The sequence below is a fragment of the Branchiostoma belcheri genome, unplaced genomic scaffold (genome assembly GCF_001625305.1).
Source record: "Branchiostoma belcheri isolate BF01 breed outbred unplaced genomic scaffold, Haploidv18h27 scaffold2, whole genome shotgun sequence".
Classification (NCBI taxonomy): Eukaryota; Metazoa; Chordata; class Leptocardii; order Amphioxiformes; family Branchiostomatidae; genus Branchiostoma; species Branchiostoma belcheri.
This window is the reverse complement of record NW_017803490.1, coordinates 8,742,681-8,769,906: the sequence shown is the minus strand read 5'-3', so window position 1 is coordinate 8,769,906 and position 27,226 is coordinate 8,742,681. Positions and strand designations below refer to the sequence as shown.

At 42.8% G+C, this 27,226-nt stretch overlaps 1 protein-coding gene across 1 annotated transcript in view; it reads left to right on the top strand.

The window, feature by feature from the left end:
* Nucleotides 1-27,226, top strand: part of LOC109468912 (fibrillin-1-like) — a 58,682-nt gene that overhangs the window by 18,136 nt on the left and 13,320 nt on the right. Inside the window, exons 12-47 of the mRNA XM_019767293.1 lie at nt 205-336; nt 694-852; nt 1,440-1,641; nt 2,258-2,394; nt 3,422-3,571; nt 3,819-3,905; nt 4,276-4,417; nt 4,744-4,849; nt 5,277-5,385; nt 5,889-6,032; nt 6,578-6,703; nt 7,241-7,366; nt 7,911-8,027; nt 8,557-8,688; nt 9,257-9,400; nt 9,947-10,086; nt 10,526-10,699; nt 11,370-11,543; nt 12,156-12,352; nt 12,803-12,974; nt 13,413-13,563; nt 14,198-14,286; nt 14,720-14,855; nt 15,364-15,544; nt 16,243-16,403; nt 16,872-17,126; nt 17,499-17,677; nt 18,108-18,228; nt 18,694-18,847; nt 19,243-19,355; nt 19,676-19,813; nt 20,605-20,850; nt 21,575-21,697; nt 22,069-22,191; nt 22,783-22,905; nt 23,315-23,434. Of these exons, the coding sequence (XP_019622852.1) occupies nt 205-336; nt 694-852; nt 1,440-1,641; nt 2,258-2,394; nt 3,422-3,571; nt 3,819-3,905; nt 4,276-4,417; nt 4,744-4,849; nt 5,277-5,385; nt 5,889-6,032; nt 6,578-6,703; nt 7,241-7,366; nt 7,911-8,027; nt 8,557-8,688; nt 9,257-9,400; nt 9,947-10,086; nt 10,526-10,699; nt 11,370-11,543; nt 12,156-12,352; nt 12,803-12,974; nt 13,413-13,563; nt 14,198-14,286; nt 14,720-14,855; nt 15,364-15,544; nt 16,243-16,403; nt 16,872-17,126; nt 17,499-17,677; nt 18,108-18,228; nt 18,694-18,847; nt 19,243-19,355; nt 19,676-19,813; nt 20,605-20,850; nt 21,575-21,697; nt 22,069-22,191; nt 22,783-22,905; nt 23,315-23,434 (5,283 nt within the window). The remainder of the gene's footprint in view (nt 1-204; nt 337-693; nt 853-1,439; nt 1,642-2,257; nt 2,395-3,421; nt 3,572-3,818; nt 3,906-4,275; nt 4,418-4,743; nt 4,850-5,276; nt 5,386-5,888; nt 6,033-6,577; nt 6,704-7,240; nt 7,367-7,910; nt 8,028-8,556; nt 8,689-9,256; nt 9,401-9,946; nt 10,087-10,525; nt 10,700-11,369; nt 11,544-12,155; nt 12,353-12,802; nt 12,975-13,412; nt 13,564-14,197; nt 14,287-14,719; nt 14,856-15,363; nt 15,545-16,242; nt 16,404-16,871; nt 17,127-17,498; nt 17,678-18,107; nt 18,229-18,693; nt 18,848-19,242; nt 19,356-19,675; nt 19,814-20,604; nt 20,851-21,574; nt 21,698-22,068; nt 22,192-22,782; nt 22,906-23,314; nt 23,435-27,226) is intronic.

Below are 27,226 nucleotides of genomic sequence, written 5' to 3'. Positions count from 1 at the left end.
ATATATATATATATATATATATATATATATATATATATATATATATATATATATTCTCCAATTACAGAGTACAGAAGCTTTTTTTAAATTATTGCGTTTTGATAACCAGGTGTCAATGGTTGCCCTGATGATACGTGCAAAGCATTACTTAGCAAAAAATATGTTTCCCTTCTGCAAAACTAACATAGTAAATGTTCTGCCCAGGCCCACGTTGCGGAGAGTGGGAGATGGAATGCCGAGGCCACGGGAGGAACTTTTCCTGTATAAACGCCAGTCTGATCTGTGACGGCAACAGGGACTGTCCCCACGGCGACGACGAAAGAGATTGTGCTTACAGTAAGATCGTCATTTGCTGTGGCCAGTCTTTTGCATTGGTGGTTCAGTGGTTAATGTCCCTACCTCTTGGCCTGAGTGTCTGGAGTTCGGTTGACATGCACGCTATTAGAAAAGTTTACAATAGGCGGAACGTGACACTTAACTCCACCTTCATTTCTCCACGACAGCGTTGGAAATTTCCTTCAAGATCGTTACTTGTATATAAAAATATATTTAAGTTTTGTCTCATTGGTGTCAGTCTTTCCACGATATTCACACAAACTTGCGTTTGCTAAAACTTGCGTTTGTTAAAGATTGGGCCAATATTATACACATTCCTTCGCTGATATTCAAAACTTGAATTATTTTGATTTCCAGGTGACAGCCGTTGCATACGAATGCGGGAAGCCGCTATGAGGAACATGTCTATGGGCCAGTCGCGGGTGTTCGTGCCTGCGTGTGACGAGTTCGGAGAGTTTGAACCGACCCAGTGCGAAGAAGACAGTAGCGGGGAGTGTTGGTGTGTGAACGGAGCAGGTCGGGAGATACCGGGCACCAGAACATGGCCGGGACAACCGCCACAGAACTGCTCCATGGGTTCGTGTGTTTTTCAAATGTTGTAACACACCACAGCGTAATTTGTATATGTGTATGTATATGCATACGCATACGCACACACACACACACACACACACACACACACACACATTCAGAAAGGCCCACTTCAGAAAGTACATTGTACTGTCTGGCTTCCTTGTACTGGCCAATTATACATTTTCAGTGATCTAAAACTGGAAATATTATGTATTTATAGGATACGGGAGTTTTTCTTTTACATAACCAAAATTTTACATTTTACAAAGTTTACATTGCTGACGTTTCGGTGTCTATCAGACACCTTCCTCATAATTTCTGCCTGGAGTTCTGCTTCTCGCCGCTATTTGAAGCCGATATAGGTAGCGAGAATCAGAACCCCAGTCAGAAGCTCCGAGGAAGGTGTTTGATAGTCACCGAAACGTCAGCAAAGTTGTCTTGGTTGTGTAAAAGAAAACTCTTGTATCCTATACTTAACCAACCTGATGAAACTATTTTAGTATATATATATATGCATATCTCTTCTCCAGGATGTGAGCCCCTGGAGTACGGCCAGTGCTCAGGCATGGGTTACATGACCAGGTTTCCCCACATGTACTTTCCCGAGTGGGAGAGTCAGGACGTGGCGTTTGAGGAGTTCAGCAAGTATCTGCAGCTCTCCCACTGCCACCCATACCTGCAGGACTACCTGTGCGAGTTCTTCTTTCCAAGATGTACACCTAGAGGAGCAAGGTGAGGATAATCTCCAAGCAGATCTTTCCGTGGTAAGACAATATCCATTGGCCAGAAGAGTGTTCATTAACATACAGGACAATGGATACGGTCTTTTGCCACCCAACCGAAAGATCTGCTTGGAGATTAGGTGAGGAAATAGCCTGGTTACCAAACCTATAATAGCTCCCGAGTCCTACATCCTCTCCGCGGAGAGGATGTAGGACTCGGGAGCTATAATAGGTTTGGTAACCAGGCTAGTGAGGAAAGGCCTGTAGTTTTATCAGCATGGAGTGTTCAGCAAATGAAACCTGAAGGAATCTTCCAAACTTCAAACGAATACTTTGTTTTGATTTGTTTTAACTTTGTTATTGGGTCTAACATTAGGCTAAGTCAGAATTTAGTGTCACTAGATTCTAATTTAAACTAGAGTTGTCACATTATGTGCCATATTGTTAAACTGAACATTCTACATCGTTTCTGCCGTTTTAACATCATTGTAGGACTTGATAATATATTACTAATTAAGATCAAAATATGCATGGAATAAGGCTTATAAATTATGATCGTGACAAAATTTAACCACATTGTCTTTTTTTTATATACTAACTGGTGAACCATGTTTCTTTTTTCGCAGACCCATCTGCCGTTCGTACTGCTATGAGATGTCGGAGGCGTGTTGGAACGACGCGGTGGCTGTCGGGATACAGTGGGACACGCGGGGATGCGACCTGCTGGAACTGCCGGAGGAAAACTGCATCAGGTCTCCTTTCGGTGAGTAGTGGTTGTGAAATACATCTTATTGAAGGAAGGAAGGAAGGAAGGAAGGAAGGAAGGAAGGAAGGAAGGAAGGAAGGAAGAAACATGAATGTATATATAACTGTGTGCATGAATAGATGATGCAAATAGTAAGGGGGATAGGAATGACCTCTTTTTTTAACTTTTCTTAACTTTAACTAACCCCCCCCCCCATAGCCTCCATAGCGGTTGTGAAGTATTGCACTGGGTGGGCCGGCTACTCTCTCTTTTCACCCCTGAATTCTGGGTCTGATTAATACGACTGATGATGCATGCATGCAATCTGGTTCAGAATCGAGGATCCGACACTTCATTTCTTTAGAAGGGGTCAAAATCCTCGATTCTGAACCAGACTTCTTTGCAAGAGAAGTGAAGGAGGCAGTCTAAATTAGAGCTCACAGACCTACCCTGAACAGCGACGGGGGGCGACACAAGTTATCTGGCACGTATAACGCACTACTACGGTCATGTGTCTCTGACGTCACGTTCCAAGAGTAGATGGGTCCATTCAGTGAACAAGATTGAAGGAGGCAGCCGAAAATTTGGCCCAATTCATTCTTTGGTCTTTACTTCAAAATTAGTTTTGTTTCGTTTTGTTTTGTTTCCCAGCCAATATAAAGCAGTGCCATCCCCGTCAGACGACCTGCCGGCGGGACTGGAACGAGACCTTTCTTACGTTTCGATGTCTATCAGAACCTTCCTTAGAGCTTCTGACTGTATCTTTTCTTTTGGACCTAAGCAAAAAATCTAAATGTGTTTCATTTCTCAGCCAACGTACGGCAGTGCCACCCCCGTCAGACGACCTTTCAAAACAGTCAATGGCTGATGAATATTCTGCTAGCTGTTTGAATACGTAGGATGACGTTATCCACACATGTATTTAGCTTTGTTAGATCTTTAGTCGTAGAAGACCATACAAAAATCCCTGTCCTTTTTGTTGTTTCAATAAAGAATCCTGTATACCTGACTGTTGAACCTCTAAAACGGTTGTTTCATTCCCCAGCCAACGTGAAGCAGTGCCACCCCCGGCAGACGACCTGCCGGCGGAACTGGAACGAGACGCGCGCGGTGTCGGACCCGGTGTGCCTGGAGCCCGCCCAGATGTGCGACGGCAAACCAGACTGTCCGCTGGCTGAAGACGAGCAAAACTGCTGTGAGTACACCGAAATTTCAAAGGTGTTGCTCAGAAGAAAAGCTTGTGTTTGGGAGGAAGTTCCATAATTCTGCAGTCTGGGGAAAGAACGTGTTGCTGTAGAAGAACTTTGAAACAGGAATTAAGACAATGTGAACAGGAAGAGAACCTAGTGACCTTAAGTTGAATACATTAGAGACTGCTCAGATCTTAGGTTTGCAACGCTGCATTATTTTTTTCTTAATTAGCAAATGTGGTCTCTTCGCAGATTGTGAACCCCAAGGCCTGGATTCCTCCCTGGCTCGTCCGGAGAACGCAGGGATGCTCGAGTCGTCACTAGAACCCACTTGTGAAGGTAAGAATATCAGCAAATCGCCCTGCCTTAGTGTGTCATTGACATACCCTGAAACAGTCACATGAACTTGAGCCTTTGTGAGCTATGGTTTACAGCCCTGTGTATTTAACTAACATGACTTTGAACTGTAACCTGACGACCCCTGCAGGTTGCCAGTCCATCACCCTGCCCTGTGTATCATTGACATGACCTTGAACTGTGACCTTACCTCTAACCTCCCCCAAGGTAGCCAGACCTGACCTTTAAACTTGCCCCCACCCTGTCCTTGTGTGTTGAACTGGCATGACCTTGAACCGTGACCTGACCTTTAAACTTGCCCCCGCTTTGACTTGACCTGACCTGACCTGACCTATAACCTTACCCCCTGCAGGTTGCCAGCCCATCACCCTGCCCCTGTGCCTGGACATGCCATGGAAGGCGACCCGCTTCCCCAACATGCTGGGCCACCCGGGCCAGCTCACCATCCAGGCTGACAGGGACACCGGGGCCATGCTGACTATGCTGACCAACAGGTAAGCTGTTAGGATACCAGAATCCTGGCTAAAAAAAGAATTAGAGAAGCTGTGGTACATGTATTATCATGAAAGTTCATCTGTGTTGGTAGTAATCATAGTAAAACGTTAAAGCTGTGGTATTGTTTGAATCATCCGAATTCAATGAATTTGAATACAGACTAGACTGACCCAGTGAGGCGTGTCACGTGGCTTCTTTGAAGTGTGACGTCAACACTGGGTCAAAGATATCTGGTAGTCGATGTCGGCCCCCGTCGCAGTTCAGTGAAGGGTGATGGGCTCTGATTATCTATTTTTGTACCTAACTTATCTATTTGTCAATTCAGCAACTGCCATGAGCACATCCACTTTGCGGTGTGCTCTGCCGTGACGCCGAAGTGCGAGGGAGGCGGCCGCCTGGCGCCGTGCAGGAAGTTCTGCAAAGAGATCCAGGTTAGTACCGAAAACATTTATTCAAGACAAATATTTGTATGGGAACACATTTGGTTTGAAATTACTGTTTATAGGTTTATGGCATTCTTAATTGCAAACCCATGCCCGAAGACTAATATGTTTGGTCTACAGGTCTATCTGGTGTTCCTACATGCACCAGATATATTTATAGCACAGACTTACAAGATATTTTAAAGGGTGGACACAAAACTATATCAATGTACTTCAACAAAAAGGCGAGTTATATTGGTATGGGAACATTCAAATCTGAAATATACTACGTGATATAGCACTCTTCTTTTGAAGTAATGTTCATAATGAAATAAATTTTTAAAGCTAGCTAAGAGTGTTGCTTGGTTTACAGTACATTGTAAAGGCCACTAAAACTTAACGTAACAAACTAACTTGCATTGATGTGCTTTAACAGGGCAGCTGTGAGCACGCCCTGACCAGTCTGGGTGAGACCTGGCCGTTCGACTGTGACGGCATGCCTCGGCCCGAGGAGGCGCCCTGCATCACTCCGGATAAACTTGTCGGTAAGTCAGATCTCCAAGGGCAGGGAGCACTGGAAATGGGTTAATAAAGGGTTAATGCCCCACCCGGAGGTGTACATGGTGAGATAATCCATGGTCAGGTGCCATAACCACCGACTAAACCACCGAGTGAGCGTGGCGAAAGATTCTAATAACCGACCACTTTTTTTCATTATTCACCTCTTATGTTCTTTCTGCCTGATAACCGATTGGAAATGGTGACTTCTCATTGGTCGACGTCGCCCGGCTATATCATAATTCATCTCACACAAGGCTAGCATTGCGCCAAGTGTTACACAATAATGTAGCAGGTGGTCTGTTTACAATTAGTTCATAATTTGTCACAATTTTGATACATGGGTTGTGCTCTTACCTTATCATGTCACTACAATGGAAAACATTTTCTTACTTAATGATTGCCATGTACAAGCATGTATCACGGGAAATGTATTCTATATGTTTCTATTGATGGCAATTGGTGGATTAAATTCCATCTATATTTGCAGATGTTGACGAGTGTGCCACTGATCAGTACATGTGTGACCGAAAAGCCCGATGCAGAAACCTGTTCGGCTCCTACACGTGTGACTGTAAACCTGGCTACCAGAGCACTGCGGTCAACGGAACAGGGTTTCCCGGGGAGTGTGAAGGTAAAATATAAAGATTTTCATTGTTTCATATACTTTGTGTTTCGTTTCATATACTTTGTGTTACGTTACGTTGCCAACGGATATTTAATACTCTAAGGTTTTTACCGTTTAATATGGGGAAATAGACACAGATCGCATGTACATTATCAAACGTACGGACACCCACGAACGTTTGCGAGTCCTGAATTTCTGTTTTGTTTTGGTTGATCATTTGCCAAAAAGATGCAAATGGATATAAGGGAGCCTTATTGGGATTATAAAAATGTAACTGCATATGAAGTCTCTAGTGTTCTTTATGTACAAGCATTCTGAATCGCAGAACAACAATTTCCCATTTTACATCATAAGATTCCTGTACCTATCTTATTGAAGTAACAGCGAGTGTCATCTTGCCTATTATTTATGTACTAACAGAAGAACAACAATTTCCCATTTTACATCATAGTTTAATAGGATCCTTGTACCTACTAGTATCTTATAGAAGCTCCGTCGATTGCCATGTGCCTGTTTTCCATGTACTAACACAGCATGCTTTTCCCATCTAGACATAAATGAATGTAACGCCACGCAGCCGGCTTGTGGCCCCCACACGGAGTGCCATAACCTTCCGGGCGGCTTCAGGTGCAGATGTGACCGGGGGTACGAGAAAATCAACGCCACCCACTGCACAGGTGACTGCACAATCCTTGCAATATCTGCTATGAGAACAAATGCTATAACAGCAGCATCATTTATATTAGTATTTAACATTTACCACTCCTTAGCCCATATATCTAAGAGCTTTCGCTGTTACTGACTTATAAGATGAAGGTACCCAATTTATACTATAGCCACACTGCTTCCCAGAAAGACAAATAAAATCAGGTCTGTGGTCAGGTTATCACTATAGATTCTTAATGTTTGTTTCAATAGGGAAATTATCTGAGGGGCTAACAAGCGGTCTGATTGGCCAGGTGGTCTTTACGTAGCGATAGTCACTTGTGCAGCCTTGACTGTACTTATTATAGTTTTATGCATGTTATGCATGTTTTGATCACCACCTCATGTTGTATTTCATGACAGATATTGATGAGTGTGTCAGTGGCCTCAGTGGCTGCTCGGATTTCTGTAATAAAACTAACCTATTCCATGTTTTCCTAAGAACAGTTCTATAGTACAATGATTCAGGACATCTTTTGATCATCATCTCTTATTGTATTGCCTTATAGATATTGATGAGTGTGTCAGTGGCCTCAGTGGCTGCTCGGATCTCTGTAACAACACCGTCGGTTCCTTCTTCTGCCGATGTCCGCGATTCTTTGAGCTGGACCCACGCAACAACAGAACATGCAAAGGTAGGGGGGATTCATAGTTCTACATGGTAGAGTAAAGTTGTGGACTATGGAAGCCCCAGTTCTGCATGTTACTGAAGAAGCATCAATGTGTTATCCACGAAAAAGATTACCACTACTCATTTATTGAAGCAACATTTATTGTACATATAATTCCACGCTGATTTTAAAAGAAATGGATTTTTTCGATTCTTAAATTCTAAAAGTCATACAAGTTTACTCAAAAGGCTAAGGGTCAATGGGGCCAACGGAGGGACCTAGACACAGAACATCATGGAGAGAGAGAGAGAGAGAAAGAAAGAGAGAGGTCCCCACCTCATGATGCCTATGGATGATTGATTGATTGATTGATTGATTGATTGATTGATTGATTGATTGATTGAAATATACCCAATTCTTACTATTTACATTCTGATATAGCCTCCATGCTTCAGCTCCTGATGCCTGTGGATGATTGATTGATTGATTGATAAATCGATTGATTGATTGATTGATTGATTGAGAGCCTAAAAATTAATACTCAATTTTTACTATTGTTTCTATACAGCTGCCCTGTCCTGTTCGTCCTCGAACCCCTGTTCGCCCAGTGACGTGGCGACTTGCGCAGTGACTGATGACGGTTATCTTTGCGGCTGCCAGGCGGGGTACCAACTGGCACCGGGCAGCGATACACTCTGCATCAGTACGTACACTTCACCCATTGAAAATTATTCAATGATAGCTCCGTATATCGAACTGAACATAGAAAAAAGTAATGTAGGGTCCTGGAGATTTTAGGTTTAAAATGCACGATCATGCGATTGTGTACTTTAGCTTCTTGGAAGTCATTTAAAGGTAGCTTCGGATATAGTACGGAGCATAAATATCGACAAAAGTTCATGGATATTTTAGGTTTAATAATGCACAATCATGGTAGCGTGAAATATACTGTTTGACACTACAAGTACACTTATAAACATGAGGCATGTATACAGACCAACCCAATCCGTTTTCTCATTACAAAATATCAATGTCCAGACAACAATAATGACCGTAATTTCGAATAATCGAAAGCTCTTGGTGAGAATATATCTTTGTGTTGAAACAAAAGTTTCACTTTTAAACAAATGGCCATAACTTAATAAACCTAGGAGACGATGAAGCGTCCCCAATACTTAAAGATGTATTCCTTCCTATTACACTATAATTTACAGACACGAATGAGTGCAGGAGAGGTAACAACAACTGTGACCGTCAGCTGGCCGTCTGTACGGACACACGGGGCAGCTTCACCTGCTCCTGCAAACCCGGGTACTCCGGGGCCGGCACGGTCGGCGAGTGCGAAGGTGGGGTTATTAGTGCAGCTTTTCACAACCGCTGGAAGAATAAAAGAGTATGATCGAAATATGTAGGAAAATGTCAGGGTAAAGACCCCAATCTGATAGAATCAGTGATTCTACAGGCAGAGATCCTGAATAGAGTCTGTAAATTTGGAGAACTAGGAGGCAAGTCAGAACTTCTTGACTTTGATTCGTGTCACTTCAGATCAATAGCCTGGGTTCCATCCTGGTTAGTTGACGTCCGCTCCCACAGTCGCTACCACCAACATAGCGACTGTGGGAGCGGAGTAAACTAACCAGGATGGAACCTAGGCTATTAGATCAATGGATGACTTTCAATTCAATACTTGTAAATGGAAAACCATCCTAGCAAACAGCATCGAAGTCTCTGTTGACAAAGCCACTACCAGATAGGATTCACTTCCTTGTCATCTATACATAAGGTTTAGAACATTCACACTTCTTGTTTTACAGGCAATCAGCGCTTAATTATGTCGTTGCAATCATTCGTGTAATTTCCTTTTTCTCATGTAGCCTTACTTTATCTCCTATTATTTATTATATCTATTCCCAGATATTGACGAGTGCACCACTGGAGATTACCTGTGTGACGACCGCGCGGACTGTGTGAATGAGATCGGCTCCTACACGTGCGTGTGCCGGACTGGGTACCGCAGTGTGTCCCGCAGGGGAACGGGCTTTCCCGGGGAGTGCAAAGGTGTGAGAACTCTGTTTGTTTGTTTGTTTGTTTGTTTGTTTGTTTGTTGTGGCTGTGTGAATGAGATCGGTTCCTACACTTGCCAGTGTCGGACTGGGTACCGCAGTGTGTCCCGCAGGGGAACAGGCTTTCCCGGGGAATGCAAAGGTGTGAGAACTTTGCTTGTTTGTTTGTTTGTTTGTTTGTTTGTTTGTTGTGCAAAGACAGGAGAACCTACTTTGTTTTCCTGTGTGTTGTAACACATTGTGGGTACACCAGTGTCTACTGTAGTACATTATGTATAACACTATTGGTTGAATGTGTCCAAAGTAATGATGAAAAGATCTTACCATGTAAACATTTGAAACTGCATGCCCGGACGCCAATTGCAGGATCACACTCGCACTCTATGAAGTGAAAAGAGTGTAAAACAATGTCTTTTCAATAGCTGTTCATGTGGGCTTTCAGCTAATATGAAGGTAGTGAATTATCAGGCTTTGTAAATGTTACATGCCAGACAATGGAGAATGCTCGCCCTAACGATCTGCCTTGTCTATTTCCCCACAGAGCAGCGACTGTTCCCGTACGGTGCCGACTCGGGTCACACGCGGCTCGCGGCCCCGGCTGGGAGGGACGCCGTCTCCCCTCTCATCCCGGTTCCCAACGGCCTTCCCACCAGGGGCGGACAGCTCGCCAACTCTATATACGTACGTAGAATACTCGTGTTTTTGGTTATATCGGGTTGATGTTAATCTGGCTAGTAGTCTGGATACCACACTGTTAACTGGCGAGCTCCTCGGCTCCAGGGTCAAATGTTAAAGTTAGACCATGTGTAGGCCCTGACAATGGACTGGCACCCAGGCTAATAAGTATGTTACTAGCGTCTTAGAATAGAAGTGTTAGTGGCAACATTATATAATCAAACATTGTGAATATTACAATTAAGAGCTGTTGATACAGACCATACTAAACTCTACAAAGTCCAGATTATTTCTCTCTGATCCAAAAAGCAGACCTTGTGTCTTTTATTCAATTATGATTTTTTTAGATTTATTGGTTTACCATGATATGTGCGTATCGCGCTGTAGCACTTTTGCTTCTTTGATAATAGGGTAGTGAGAGTTTCAATGTATCGTACTTATCTAGGTTTTAGAGGATGGCGTAATCGTGGCCACTAGCCTGACATCTCGCCGTGACCGAGCAGCAAAAAAGATCTACCGCCACCCGACCACCGCAACAGAAGCGTTCGACGGGCCGCTTCTGGCCGTCTTCGCGCCGTTCTGGGCTGATAGCGTCACGGGACCAGGGTACCCTTCTAGGGTAGGTTGTTAGTAATGTGTATATGTATCTGTATAGCCGGTATAACAACTCTTCGGCGTAACACATCGGCTTCTGTATCTGTATATCCAGTATAACTGCTTTTCAGCATAACACACCGGCTTCTGTATCAGTATAGCCGGTATAACCACCCTTCGGCGTAACACACCAGCTTCGCAGGCACGCGATTCGGCGGCAGCTGGCTACACTATTACACCTAACCCTTGAACATCTAAACTGTGTTTTAAGCTATCTAATGATAATGCCCCTACTGTTCTTGGTGAAAGCGAGTTCCATTCTACAATAGTTCTTGAACACCTCAATCCTTGGTTTATAACTCTGGTACTTGAAGTCATGGACATTTCTTGTTCTCTTCTGGGCTGGTATTATTCTGGGTTGGAGTTGAATGCATTGTCAAATCGTTTGTTTGAACCTTTGTTTATGTATAAGAAGCTCAAATTTAGCCTGCTGGCTTTTGATTGGTAAGGGTTAGACTCTAGGTAAGGGTTAGATTCTAGGTAAGGGTTAGACTCTAGGTAAGGGTTAGATTCTAGGTAAGGGTTAGACTCTAGGTAAGGGTTAGATTCTAGGTAAGGGTTAGACTCTAGGTAAGGGTTAGATTCTAGGTAAGGGTTAGATTCTTGCTAAATGATTATTCTTTCACACATTTTAGGTCTGGTACTTCCCCTACACACCCGGCACTCCCAACTACGACGAGGTGTTCAGCGTGGCATCAGAAAACGTGCAGAAGCACTTCGGCGTGGCGAACTTTGACCCCACGTTTGTTCTGGTCGTCACCTGGGAGAACATGGCGATGGCAGGAGACGTGGCGAGGGAGAACATTAAGGTGGTTACAATCAGTAATTTTTTTTTAAATGTTCAATAAATTAGAACATTTGCAAAGTAAATTATGTTTACCTTCACATTCCTGTATATGGTGTCCATGCAGTCCCCTTGAACTCAGTTCTTCATGGCACTGCATTATGCAACCAGTTACCATGGTGAAAGGCGCCTGGTCCTGGTTATTTGTTTGGAACAGAAGGAGAAGAGGAGGAAGAAACTGAGCAAAAACATCTTAGCTACAACTACAATAACCTTCAACCTTGTATAGGATTCAGTATTTGTATTGCATTTTTTTACTAACATACCTAACATTCTAATATCTCTTCACTGCAAGCAATTGGATGGAATGGAAATCTCTAATGTCCAGGTACCAATTTACTAAACTTGATTATTGACGATTGCTAAATAATTTGTTCGTTGATCTTGTTTACTAGTATTCTTCTACATGCATGTAACAAAAACTAAATCATCATGACCGAATCCATTCTACATCCCTGCATTTTACACTGACCAACAGTTAACACTTTCCAATCTGCTTTGATGGTCTTTAACGAGTTTACATACATTTGTTTGATATATTCCATGCTAATTTCGAAGATTCAAACGTCTCTCCCAGACGAACACGTTCCAAGCGGCGCTGGTGACTGATAACGTTCACACGTACATGGCGTCGTACTACGCTGACGGCGGAATGAGGTGGGACCCGCAGATCACCCCTGGCAACCTGGTGGGCGGGATGTGGCCCGCCTTCGTGGGGATGGTCATCAAACACCCGTGGGAGGGGGTACAGGTGGAGGAGGACGAAAACTCCAGGTGAGAAATAGCTTTGTGTGTGTGTGTGTGAGAGAGAGAGAGAGAGAGAGAGAGAGAGAGATTTTGTGTGTGCGCGTGTGTGTGTGTGAGAGAGAGAGATTGTGTATGTGTGTGTGTGTGTGTGTGTGAGAGAGACAGAGAGAGACAGAGAGAGAGACAGAGAGAGAGAGAGATTGTGTGTGTGTGTGTGTGTGTGTGTGTGAGATTGTGTGTGAGAGAGAGAGAGATTGTGTGTGTGTGTGTGTGTGTGAGAGAGAGAGAGAGAGACAGAGAGAGAGTGTGTGTGTGTGTGTGTGTGTGTGTGTGTGTGTGTGTGTGTGTGTGTGTGTGTGTGCATGGTTTCAGCACCAGGGACAGCCCTGCCTACATTTATGTGGCTGGTGCGAAAGGTATGAGACTAAACTATGTAAATGTGATAATTAATATACACTTCTTCTACCATCAATGAAGGATGAAGACGAGGTTTGTGAACGGAACCAAAGACTGCACGGGCTCTAACGTGTACTGTATGGATGAGAAAGTCTCTCCCACCACGAATCGTACCGGCATCATAGCGGTACAAGTGGACGACAATCCCACAGACTGGGTCAACCCTAGACTCTGGTGCGCGGACTGGTACAAGGTTAGTATCATTATAAGAGGCCAGCATTTTATACCGTACTCTGTGTATCAAAAGTATGGTTACTGTAGCTTTCATTGCTTAAACAATTTTGAACCACATGTATAATGATTTTTGTCCATCGCCATAACTCGAAGCCCCTTTAATCTAACACACAAATTGTAGACAAAACGACACGACAGAGCCAAACTGTGCCTGAGTCCAGGCCCTAAGCAATTCTGGTATAGGAATAGATAAGCACCGTTCCGGATATGATAGAGACTACCTCGAAATGTACCTGATCGTAACCATAACCCATCTAGGCGTAAATGTAGTTGAGCATGGTTATCGATACGATACAGGCTATACAGGACCTATTCCTAACCCATTCTAGCATAGAGCTAACTAAACAGACACGTTTTTTTGTTCTGGATATGATAATTCTTTTTCTTTGTCTTCCAGAGAGAGCCCGACCCGTTCCTGTACTCCAGTCCGCTCTCCTGTCCGCTGACCAGCATCCACGCAGGTCTGGACCTCAGGTGGAAGGTGGTGACCGGCCTCGACCCCAGAAGGACCTGCTACGAGCAGAGAGACAACTCCGGATTCTCAGACGGTACAAAACAACTGTTCTCATTTTCTAACAGATTGCAACGCCTAACGCACATCATGTCATACGCCGTTTACGTTCATATTCCTGCAGTAATGCTACTAGTCTCTTAGAATAGACTTGATTGTATTGATCACATTGTTATTGATGCCATACATTGTACCATGTACAACTGTCGAGCAATAAAGTTCATTCATTCATTCATATAAACACACACACGCACGCACACACACACATAGTCTCTTAGAATAGACTTAATTGTATTGATCACATTGTTACTGATGTCATATATTGTACCATGTACAACTGTCGAGCACTAAAGTTCATTCATTCATTAATTCATTTAAACCTTAGGAAAATCCTAACATGTAAGCTTTAAACCTAGTATAGGCTAGGGACATATGGCGGTTGTTAGCACGGAAAGAAATAGAAAACAAAAATATATGAAAACAAACATATATTTTCTCGTTGGCCATCGGTAAATTTCATATTTCTTTGTGAATGGTATTATAGCATTTGGTCTCCATCATTCATTTTTTGCAAATGCATTAGAAAATATTTTCCAATCTCAATGGCAAGAACAAGTACCCCCACAATCGTTTAGTTAGTACTGAATACTGTACTCAATGTTATGTTTCAGGTGGAAACAACTTGTGCTGCTACCGTCGGTCTGGAGCCTTCCTCTGGCGGAACCGCGCTCTTTCTGGGAACCTGCACAGATATGCACGGGTAGAGCATTGCTCTTTTTCTTAACCCACGTGCGTGGGGTGGCCAATGGTTACATGAGGCCAATGTTCTTTTTCTAAGTTCAGCTTGAATCCTAGCTTTACCAGTACTTCCATTCCCATACTTGAGGGCCAAATAGAGACTCTTCACCAACCTCCTCCACTGAGCGTTTTTGTTGAACAGTTTTTTTTAAGTGTGAATTTGACCAGCCGTTCTTTTCTTAGTTAAGGCTTTTCCAACCGTTTTGTCTCTAAACCCAGGGTCACCCTTTTCAATTTCATTGCGTTTCAATGTATAGCTATGGTAGCAACTTATAGACACAAAGACAGTGAATACTTGCAGAAAAAAATCGATTCCTAGCAATATGCCTAGACATACCATAGTTGCAGCATTCAGTATAAACACTTAACACTGCTTCCTTTTCACATCCCCACAGGACACACAGGAGTACCAGGATCATGACATCCTCCCCTGGACCTACTGTTGCCAGGATACGGGCACCGCCTACTGCAGTCTGTACTTCAGCAAGCGGCCCATGCAGACCAACGTCGGCTACGAACCGCCAAGGCAGAGTAAGGTTTTCTTGTACCCAGAAACATGCTTAGGCACAGTTCTGGATAGTCCACACATATTCAGAACTGTGCCTGGAGCAAATACACGTTCTCGGTCACGCGGAGACTATCCAGAACCATATATGTGGGGCAAATCTACGTTCTGGGACATTCGAGAATATCCAGAACCGTCCCTGATCCTAACCCATTCAGACATACATGTAGACCTAGCGATTCCTCATGTACCTGAACTAGGGGCTATTTGAAGCGTTTCAATTCATGCCAAAATCGCAAACAACTCTGTATCTTGTTATCTAGGTCAAGAAATACATAATGCTATACAAAAGAGAAACCGTATCATAGCAATGTGAAATGTATTTCATCATGTATATGTACATGTATTGAACGATAAGTTAGATTTGTACGCTAGTAGAAATAGTTTATAGTTATTAAGTCTCATTTGACATGCATTGTATCCGATGCAATTGTTGCTCAATAAACTTTGACTATCACCTTTTTACCTGCCCAGGTGCCGGAGCAGGTGACCCTCACCTGACGACGTTGGACGGCCTGTCCTACTCCTTTAACGGTTACGGGGAGTACCTCATGGCTAACAGTACCAGCAGCGCCCCTCGCGGATTCCTCATGCAAGGCAGGACGGACATGGCTGAGGTGGAGGAGGGCAAAACACCACAGGCTACGGTTTTCACGTAAGGCAACAGGAAATGAATTTTATCAATGTCAGAATCAAAATATTACGCAAGAGGTTTTAAAAAAAAAAGAAGATGGAGATCTTTATAAACCAAACACAAAAGGGTACAGATGCATACATTTTAAAAATAGAAACCATGTACGTTGCAATAGCGGAGGTGGAGGAAGGGAAAACACCACAGGCTACAGTTTTCACGTAAGGCGACAACATGCAATTTTATGGAAGACATCTTACGGAAATTCTAAGCAAAAACTCTACGCAAGGGCACGAAAGAAAACAAAATAGGCAACTATAAGAAGATGCACAAATTTTTAAAATAGAGACCATACATGACCAAGAATTGAAGCGACCAAACATAGCATCGCAGCCAAAGTCTTTTATTCCTGTTATCAAGAATTGCAGCAACTAACTCCGATATGGAAGCCTGCAGCACTTGTGTCACAACTGCACTCAAGGCAACGGCACGACATATTTACGATACACTAGGTCTTAAGTAATTTCAAGTGTGTGTTTTTTCAGTGGTAGTCTTGTATCACTACAACCACACTTAATGCTACGCATATACTGGTGTCACTTCCACAACTACATTCAAGGCACCCGCACTAGTATCATTTCTACAACTGCACCCAAGGCAACTACACGACAACTACGCCCAAATATTAGCTTTTAAGTAATTCCCATTGTTGTTTCTCCCAGCGGCATTGCTGTCCAGCAGGGTAGCGCCAGTGTACAGCTATACCTGGACAGCACAGGCTCCAGTCTGGACGTGTACGTGGACAGCACACAGGTTGCGCTGTCTGACATCGCCAGCGGAAGCAGCAGCACGTTCAGCGATGGGGAGTTTCAGCTCATCACAGGTGCGCCCCCTGTACTTTCCTGTTGGTACTGCAGGCTGGTGGTGCTTGTATCCAGTGACATGTTACTCTAGTCCTTTATATCAACCATGGCTTCATGGCGCCCCCTGTACTTGCCTATTGGTACTGCAGGCTGATGATGCTGTACTGCATTTAGCGATATCACTTTCCTTCAATTTTACCACGAGTCTATCTTCAAGTTCATTAAGATAATCATGAGAGAGAGAGAGAGAGAGAGATGGAAAACCAGAGAAAAGGGGAGAGAGAAATGGAGTGGTGAGAGAAGGAAAGAGAAATAGTTTAGTGAAAAGCCTTCAACGAAATAGATATTAAACATGTAACATCCTGCAAAAACGTGTTCTTAAGCAATCTTTAAACATATCTTTAAGCATATCTTTCAAGATCTCTAGATGGTAGGACAATTACAAGTACAAGTAAGTATCTTTTAAAAAACTTCTTTTTTTTTCTCAGATTCTTCCAGCGGCACCGTGACCGGCGTGAAGGTCATATTTACATCCGGGATCTCGGTGCAGGTCGACGCCGGCCTCAGCATGCTCACCTACGCAGTCTCCATGACCCCTGACATGAAGGGTCACGTGCGGGGCATGCTGGGTAACTTCAACGACGACAAGGACGACGAATTCTATTGGCCGAACGGAACGGCGGTTGCCATTAGCAACCTGACGAACACGGCAGAGGCGGAAACTTTTCCATGGGGACAGAGTTGTAAGAAGCTTTCGTTCATTTCTGCATTTGTTTACTTTTATAACATTTGTTCCAACAATTACTACTATAATTTAGATCGGAATGCTTTTTGGTAGGATTAACTTAGTAGAAATTATATCATTTTCTAATGGTTAGTGGGGATAGCATTTAGCACTTTGTAGACTGGGAAACTTTTTTGTGTGGCTTGTATCAATAGATATGAAGCTTTTTGTGACTTTGAGTCGAATATCTTTTAAAAAATCGGAATTCCTTCTTTCTAGCTAGGTGTAACTAGTCATATCACCAAGCATGTGATAGATAATATTCAGCACGACTACGAACTTGTATATACGAATTTCAGTGAAGTATCACGTTGTCTTCCCATTTATCCAGGGGCACTTCCGAACTATGCTGCTGACGAGCTGGGCTCAGACCCGTCCACAATTTCGCTGTTCAGTGTTTACCCCGGTGGCGGGAACGCTACGACATACGGGAACTTGACCTTCCAACCTTTGTTCTTTGACCTGGACACCATGTTTGCCACAGAAGCGGACAAGCTGAGGGCTATTGAGGTAAAAGAGATTTATTTCAAGACATTTACAAGACTGGCATTTGCTTTATTCGTCATCCTCATCGGTCGACCGTATTGATCGTAAATGATGGATATTTGTTGGATGGATTTTTGTTAGATTCCGATAATTTGTGAACCTGTTTTTCTCACCAATTGTATTTCACTTGTCCATTATCATGTCCAAAGATGTTTTAAACAGATCAAATTATGCTGAAACTAGTCTTGCCTTGTCTCGTTTTGTTTGTTTCTGATCATTGTTATATCCACGAAATTCTATATCGGAAGATACTTGTATTCTAGTTGCGTACATAGAACTTCGTTGAAGGGACTTCTCTTTGAAACAGGTTGTGGAGAAAAACTTTGATTGATTGATTGGTCGATTGATTTATTTATTGATTGATTGATTGATTAATTGATTGATCGATTGGCAGGTTTGCGGTAGCGCCACTGCAAAGGAATGTCTGTTCGACATCGCTCTGACTGGAAACGAGGCCGTGGGAGCTGCCGCGGCTGCTGCCTTGGAGGCGGTTGCCAGTAGCAACGCTGCTCTGGGTACGTTTCTATAAACACACGCATATAAAGCCACGACAGTATACTAGACTGAGTTATATGAGGTCTGCAACACCATACACAACCAAGCCACCATTGTGAGAATAATGTGCTGCTAACAAATTGCTATCTGATGTCTTAATCTGATACTTGATCAAACGTTCATCTTTGCATTATTCACTCAAACACAAACCGATTTAAAAATACCCTTAGTTGTTACTAGGCTGTACGTTTTAAGACAACCTTCTGCTGCATTAAGAACCGTGTCTATGATATAAGTCTAAATGGGTTGTTAGGATCAGGCAATGTACTGCATAGAACGTAGATTTTCTCCAGGCACTGTCCTGGAAATACATTGACTATAGAACCGTGGCTGAACATGGATCTGTATGAAGCACGATTCTGGATACTACAACCCTCAATTGTTTCTAGACTATGGATTCTAAGACAACCCACATTCCCATACAGATAACACGCCGCCCGTGTTTAACGTAACGTCCGAGGTTCGCGCGACGGTCGGGCAGGAGTTCGGCCTACAGCTGGAGGCTACGGACGACGGGACCGTCACCATCTCACTACAGGCCGGGACGCCGGGTAGTGTCAACGCCACTAACTACTACACGTCAGTAAAAAAGCATCGTAAACTTACTACTAACACTAGCACAACACTTATGTTCTGTGTGCTGTAATTTTAATACGCTCGCTACAGGACTTGGATCAAGTTTCAATGCCAATAACTGCTGCACAATGAATCAATGTGAGTAAAAACACTTAAAGGTAACACAGAATGATGAAAGACTCACACTACCGGACCTGATCTTCAAGAAGGAAAACTATGTTGTGTCCATGATGGGTTGCCGACCGAGACTACTAGCCAATATTATCATAAAGCCACAGATGTCATGATAAATACAGTTACCAGAAAATGTGAAAAAATGCAAGATATGTAATTAACTTTGGAGCCAAGATATACGATGTGGCTCATCAGGAATCTCTCTCTGTTTTTCTACCGACCAGTTGGACTCCTACCGACACCGCAAACGTCACTATCGAGTTCCTGGCCACTGATGACGTCGGCGCCGCCACCCTCGCTTCTCCTGACGTCACCGTATGCTCCTGCCAGAACAACGGTACGATTGTTTATTTGTTTGTTTAGAGTTAAAACTTTAGATCCAACACAGAGAAGTTCTCTCCCCTAGAGCTTTCGATCAGTCACTCTGGTCTTCCCCAGTAGACTGACCCAGTGAGGCTTGTCACGTGGCTTCTTTGAAGTGTGACGTCAACACTGGGTCAAAGATATCTGATAGATAATGTCGGCCCCCGTCGCAGTTGCGTGAACGGCGATGGGCCTTAAGACTTCAGCAGCAATATAGTAATATATTTGATAGTTTATACATATGAAGTTTTATCTGTATTTATGTTTCTGAGTTGTTATAACCCGTTTCTTCAGGTACGTGTAACTGGGAGGCGACTCTCGCTGAGCGGAGTAACGGGTTCGCCCTGGCCTCCTGCGACTGTCTGCTCGGGTTCGACGGGGACGAATGTGAGACCGACACCGACGGATGCTCGGTCACACCCTGCTACCCTGGTACGTAGGAGTGAAAGAAGGAAAGAAAGAGAAAGAAAGAAAGAAAGAAAGAAAGAAAGAAAGAAAGAAAGAAAGAAAAAAAGAAAGAAAGAAAGAAAGAAAGAAAGAAAGAAAAAAAAGAACGTGTAAGGGGTTAGCCCTGGTGTCCTGCGACTGTCTGCTTGAGTTCTGGTGGGTAGGAGTGAGGGAATGAATGAATGAATGAATGAATGAATGAATGAATGAATGAATGAATGAATGAATGAATGAATGAATGAATGAATGGTTGGATGGATGGATTGATGATAGATAGATGGATTTATTGATGGATATATGGATTGATGGATTGAATAAATGAATGAATGAAATTATCATCATGCAAATTATGTTCGTCTGACTCGAGCTTGATAAGCGGATCATACGTATGGTCATACTCTGACTCTGGTTACCAGTGAACGAATGATTCGCGTAATTGATAGATTACCATCTTGTCTCATTTTTCTTTTACCCACTTTGTAATTATGTATGTATTTTGTCATTGTGTTTTACTCTCGTTTTATCATTTGAGTAGGAAGCGTCATATAAGCAACTATGCTTCTTGCCTAATATTCAATAAATATATGTGAAAAAAATAAATAAATGTTTTCCCCAGGTGTGAGTTGTACAGACGCCCCCGCTCCTCTCAACGCGGATTCTGCCGGCTACACGTGCGGGGCCTGTCCTGCCGGTATGGTCGGGGACGGGCAGTCCTGTGCCGATCTGAACGAGTGTCTACCCCAACTGATCAATAAAATACTATGTTTTATTTCTAGGTGTGAGTTGTACGGACGCCCCCGCCCCTCTCGACGCCGACTCCGCCGGCTACACGTGCGGGGCCTGTCCTGCCGGTATGGTCGGGGACGGACAGTCCTGTGCGGATCTGAACGAGTGCCTCCTCTTACCGAACGAGACAGACGCGCACCAGTGTCAGAACGCCACGTGTAACAACGAGGCACCTGGCTACAGCTGCGAGTGCTTGGCAGGGTACACCATGCTGGCAGACAACAGAACATGCCTTGGTACGTTTATTTCTATATACTAGTAGTACAGGTATGTTCATTTCTGATGTAACAGAAATGTAACAGTGTTAAAAGAATGCTAGCTGTAACAACGAAGCTCCTGGCTACAGCTGCGAGTGCCTGGCAGGGTACAGCATGCTGGCAGACAACAGAACATGCCTTGGTAGGTTCATTTCTATATACTAGTAGTACAGGTATGTTCATTTCTGATGTAACAGAAATGTAACAGTGTTAAAGAACTCTACATGTAACAACGAGGCACCTGGCTACAGCTGCGAGTGCTTGGCAGGGTACACCATGCTGGCAGACAACAGAACATGCCTAGGTAGGTTTATTTCCATAACTATGTTTGAATGTTGGTAGAAAACGCACGATAAGTGTCGTGTGTCGAGTGTGGTTACATTACAATCTTTTTTCTCAGTCTTAGCGTTCCATTTTGTCAACTGCAAAGGCATGGCCATTTAAGGGATATGAGAGCATTATATACACCTGATCCGGGTGAATTGGTACCCATTCCCAGGGTAATGAGACCGTCATATGGTTGGACAGTATAGGCAGTATCAGTCATTATGGTCTTGCTACTATTTATGGTGAAAACATATCTTGCCTAAAATGTAGCTTACATATTACATAGTATCACGTACTGACGATTGATTGTTCTTTACTGAAGTGATGACACATTTTAGACCTTGGAAAGAAGACAATGACCTTTGTATTGTTGCAGATATTGACGAGTGCAGTGCAGGCACCCACAACTGCGATGCCCAGGCCACCTGTACCAACATCGAGGGTTCCTTCAACTGCACCTGTAACACTGGGTACGCAGGTGATGGGAACACCTGCACAGGTAAGAACACGTCATTTTTCATCTACAGTAGACCTACGTACTCACAATCAGTGAAAATAATTCTACTACTATTACTATGCTCATTTTGCTACCACAGAAGTTGTGTCCTCGACACTGGAAAACGTTACATCACCAAAGACCATCCCAGCGCATAGCAAAACACTAGTTTCTTCCTCTATATATCTGTTGCAGTAAGTTGACACAACGTAATGCATTTTGTGGCAATATGCACAACATAACTTGCAACATTTCCTCCTCAGATATTAACAAGTGTCGGACCAGTAACGGCAGCTGTGACAGTAGCAGTAAGTCGACACAATTTGATGCATAATGTGGCAATATACACAACATAACTTGCAACCTCCCCGCAGATATTGACGAGTGCCAGACCAGTAACGGAGGCTGTGACCGGATCTGTCTGAACGTGGAGGGAAGCTATCAGTGTGCCTGTGACTCGGGCTTCAGACTCGCGGACGACATGCACTCCTGCGAAGGTAAACTTTTGATGATGAACAGACAGACCAAAAACACTGGCAAGAAAGCACAAAATAGCCCACAGCCACACATGCACTCTAAGAAGATCACATCTGTAAAGAAAATACTAAGTACATAATGTTTACCTTCACGTTATCTAGCCCAAACAAAGTTAGAAACATTCATGGTGACCAGCCCCTCCAACTCTGACCTACCACTTGCTACATAATGTAATCCAACACCACATCGTGTCTGCTTCAGCACCAGTTTGAAACAAAAGAAAAGGAGGAACAAAACTATGTTTCCTTCTGGAAGTTCTGTGAAGATATATTTTTGAAAAGATATATACTTCAGGACTGCTTTCCTGTAGAAGATAAATATGATGTAACAGGAAGGATTGTTTTAAATATCTCCACAATGATTTTAATTGAAACACCAAAATGTCCGATGCACATAGCAACGTATAAACTGTGTTTGTCTAACTTGCCTTGCGACCTTCTCTTAGTGCTGTATATAAAGAGATAAATGGTTGACCTAGGTTTTACCCAAGCAATCTTCCATCTTTGTATTTTCATTGTAATAAAGATGATTTTACCCGTTCCTCCCCACAGATATAGACGAGTGTTCCGGTCCGACTCACGGCTGTACTCAGTTCTGCACCAACACAGTGGGCGGGTTCGAGTGCTCCTGTAAGGAATACTACGTACTGACGTCGGACGGGAAGTCTTGCGAAGGTTTGTTTCTAATTTCATTTATCTTTTTATGCAAGATTCTTGTAGCTTATAGCAGTAAAGATTTCATATCTGTGCATTATCGCTTTGGAGGAACAAATCTACTCGAAATTTCTTATTGTTTGCAAAGGATTTTATGTTAATTTGTTAATCAGGTGGAACTATTCACAAACATTTTTAAGTTCGTATTTTGTAGCATGATAGATTACAAATAAAAACAAGTAATTCAGCTATCGAAATTACAGCATGTAAACTTCAACTATTTGCTGCACCTATTGAATATTTTTTTAAAAGCTCAATCCCACTGTTTCTCACATCCACCCATAGCTGCCCAGTTATGTGATAATGACACTGCCTGCAGTGCCCTGCACTCATCTCTGTTTGTTTGTTTGTTTGCTTGTTTGTTGTTCAGCTGCCCAGTCCTGTAGCAACGACACAGCCTGTACCCAGCTCTGTGCCGTCATTAATGTGACAGAAGTGTGTGACTGCATCAGTGGGTACACCCTGGCTCAGGACCTACAGACATGTGCAGGTAAAACAGTTCTATAAACATCTACAAGTGATTGCTATATATTCTACATTTTAATGTTCTAATGCTAAGAAGTTAATCATACTACTTTGCTATTCATACTACTTTTTAATCATTCTGATTTGCTGTAAAACTATGTTTCTACATTTCGATGTTCTAATGCTAAGAAGTTAATCATACTACCACTTAGTATATGCTTCTTTATATTGACTTTCTTCAAACTATCCACGAATTATCTAAGAATTTGTTTTAAACGTTTTGGTTAAATTATGAAATATTGTATTTCCTGACACCAATCTTTGCATAACCAGATTCTAGTCATCTGGGTTTTTTACCTCTCTGATAAGACAAGTAATCAATAGTTTGACTTAACAACTAAAATATCTTGTCTAACTATAGCCTGACTAAATCGCGCTCCTAGCGGCCAGCTCGACAGTTGCAGCCCCTCTCGGGAAGAGCATTAATTAACCCCATCTAGCGAGAGATTGTATAAACGCAGGCTTACCTGGATACACACCAATTTTTTAGTTACTAGTATTAACTTTGTTTCTCCAGATATTGACGAGTGCGCTTCCAACATGACCCACTCCTGTGACCCTGTTAACGGTGCCTGCAGCAACACTCCTGGGAGCTACAACTGCAGCTGTAAGGCTGGGTACCAACTGGAGACTAATGGGGGATCCCTCTGTGAAGGTACGTACAAACAAACAAAAGCTTGCTATTGGCTAGAAAAGGGAACCACTGTGAGCCCTATCTGAAACAAAGTACCCAACACTATTTTAGAATGTTGCCTACGGACGGCTGTAGCGATAGAAGACTATGTGATTTTTACCACATTTATATTCATTGATGTAAATCGAGTTTGGTTGATTGGTTGTCAATTTTTTTTCATCTTCTTAGCGCTTTTAAATCAACATTGTAAATGCCTACCAATTCATCCTTATTGTCTGCAAGAAGGTGTGTGAATAAAGTTTCAAAGGAGCGATAAAAGTGATGTGATGCACTTTTAGTTACAATTCGTCTGTAGCTGTATATTTCAATGGTTCCGTAACCACTGAAAGAAACTAAATGTTACATCAAACTCGGTATTATTCATGTCTCTAGATATTGACGAGTGCAGTGCATCTAACGGAGGTTGTGGACAGGTTTGCGAAAACACCCCCGGGACCTTCTCTTGTTCCTGTAACCATGGTTACACACTGGGGGCTGATGGGAAGGCTTGCAATGGTAAGTACAAAGCGCCTGCTGCCATGCTCAAATATATTTTGTGTTTTCTTTTTCTCCTATTGTAATCACAAGTAAGCTGAAGTATTTCTTCGTTAAACATATTCAGAATAGAATATTTTACGCATAATTTTTAGAATATGTGATGATAGCACCATTCAGTCTTTTAACGTCATATCTATTTAGTATGTTTTCTGTACCTTACTAGTCTGTTTCTTTTATCATAACTACCTTTTGATTGTACTTAAGTTACCTTTTATTATCTTATGTATGTCACAGGGAGCTTTGAAAAGCGCCAAAATGGCGATATGCTAACCTATATAAATAAATAAAAAATGAAAATCTCAAGACAAGAAAATCTAGGAACATTTTGTTCATCTCTGTTTTATCAATTATGCCCAGACATTGATGGAGGTAGAACTGTGATTTTTCTACATCCATGGGCCAACTATACACCTTTAGCAGACGAACTTCCCTGGCATGTTATCTGTCTATTTGGCCAATTTCTCCTCTTTCTAGTCGCTTCTGAAGCCTGGTAGAGGCTAGTCTAGAGTTATTGAACTCGTTTTCTTGTCGTTTCTTAATCTTGCTTAGATATTGATGAATGTGCGCTGAACACTGACGGCTGTGAACACACGTGTACCAACACGAATGGCTCCTACGTCTGTTCCTGTCCCGAAGGACTTAAACTGGACAACAGTGGAACCGACTGTGTCGGTAGGTAGCAGGAAAATGAAGGAATGAATGAATCACCAAAATATCTTAGTACCGACATTATTGACTCTTACATCTGCTTGTGCAAAGAGCTCAACCTTGACAAATAGTAGCACCAACTGCTTGGGTTGGGTGGGTGAGTGTGAATGAGTGTGAGTGAGTGTGAGTGTGTGAGGCAGCTAGGAAAACGCAGGAACAGGGCCATACGAGAACAAATGAGACTAAATGCAAGAAAACTCTACATTTCTGCTCCAAAGAGTTGAGCAAAGTTTGACGCAGTTGTAAAACCAAATATCAATTCACAAAGAAAGAAGTTAGGAATTTCTGAAGACAATAATCATACATGAAAACACAGGAAAAACTTTTGTATTTTACATCACCCAGCCGCTGATGCCTGTCTGAGCACCACCTGTTCCCCTGCTGACGTCAGCACCTGTGCAGTCATTTCCGGTACAGAGACCTGCATGTGCACGGCCGGATATGAACTGGGCAGCAACGCAACAACATGCAAGGGTAATGATTTTACTGCAGTCTCTACAAGACGCCAATGTGTTGAAATTTTCCAAATATCAGAATGATATGTCAGAAGAGTTAGCCGGAGATAGGACTTCAACGGAGCCTTGTAGAGACTATTTTACTCAGCATTCAGTGCTTCATGCCCCATCCTGAGGTTCATATGGTGAGCCAAGGCCTACATTGTACTTAGTCCCTATGGCCATCAAATCATCGACTGATGATAGTTGTAACATTTAGTGATCCAACAACAATTACACAGTTTTTTTATATCCCAACATCTAATCACAAGACGTGGTGACGACACACTCAACTTAAATTAATGCCGCCACCAACACACGGGACAACACAATACTCATTTTCACCTGGGCGAAGTGAGGAAAGTCGTGTAAAGTGCCTTTCCCAAGGGCACAAGATCGGTGGCATGTTAGGACTCGAACCCGGGACTTCTTGATTCCGAGTAGAGCACTCGGCCGCTACGCCACACCACACGACCCCACACAGTTTCTACGTTCGATTATATATAAGATTTATTAGGCATCCTCTAGCGTGTTTTCCTATATAACAATTTGGAGCTGTCCCCTGAGAAACATATTATAAGGTTAGTATGTACAACATATGCTGATGTGTATATTGTGCCGTTTCAGACATCAACGAGTGTAACACTGTGTGTAACGGGACGAACATCGCCTGTACCAACACGGAGGGTTCCCACACGTGCGGCTGTGTGGCGGGGTTCTACCTGGAAAAAGATGAAAACGGAGATACCAGCTGTATCGGTGAGGAACACTTACTACATTCAGTTTGTTACATAATGAATGAAATACCGTTAGATGGACATTTGTTCAGTAATAGTTGCATGTAAGCTCACACATAGCAGACAGATGCTCCAGGAGGACCACCCCCTACATGACCTCGTCCCTGTCTCTAGAGCTAACGCCACTGGACGCTCTCTTAGGAACAAGAACACTATATCCATCCCCCCAGCCAGAACAAAAAGACTCCAGAACTCGTTCCTACATCAGTCTATCAGACTATACAACCAGACTGTGTAAACGTGTCATATCTGGGATGCCCTGTTGATTTAATGTATATATTTTAATAGTATGTATATATGTGTAATATATGTTATGTACTTATCTTGCTGTTATTACTGTAAATACCAATGCCATTCAGGCAACACATATTTTTGTATGTCTGCAACGTTGGTATGAAATAAAGAATTGAATTGAATTGAATTGAGAAGAAAGGTGGCACCTGTGTCGGTGAGGAAAGCTTGTTACTAACAAACTCAGCAGCGCTAGATGAACAGTCGTACATAATCAGTGCAAGTTATCTACCACA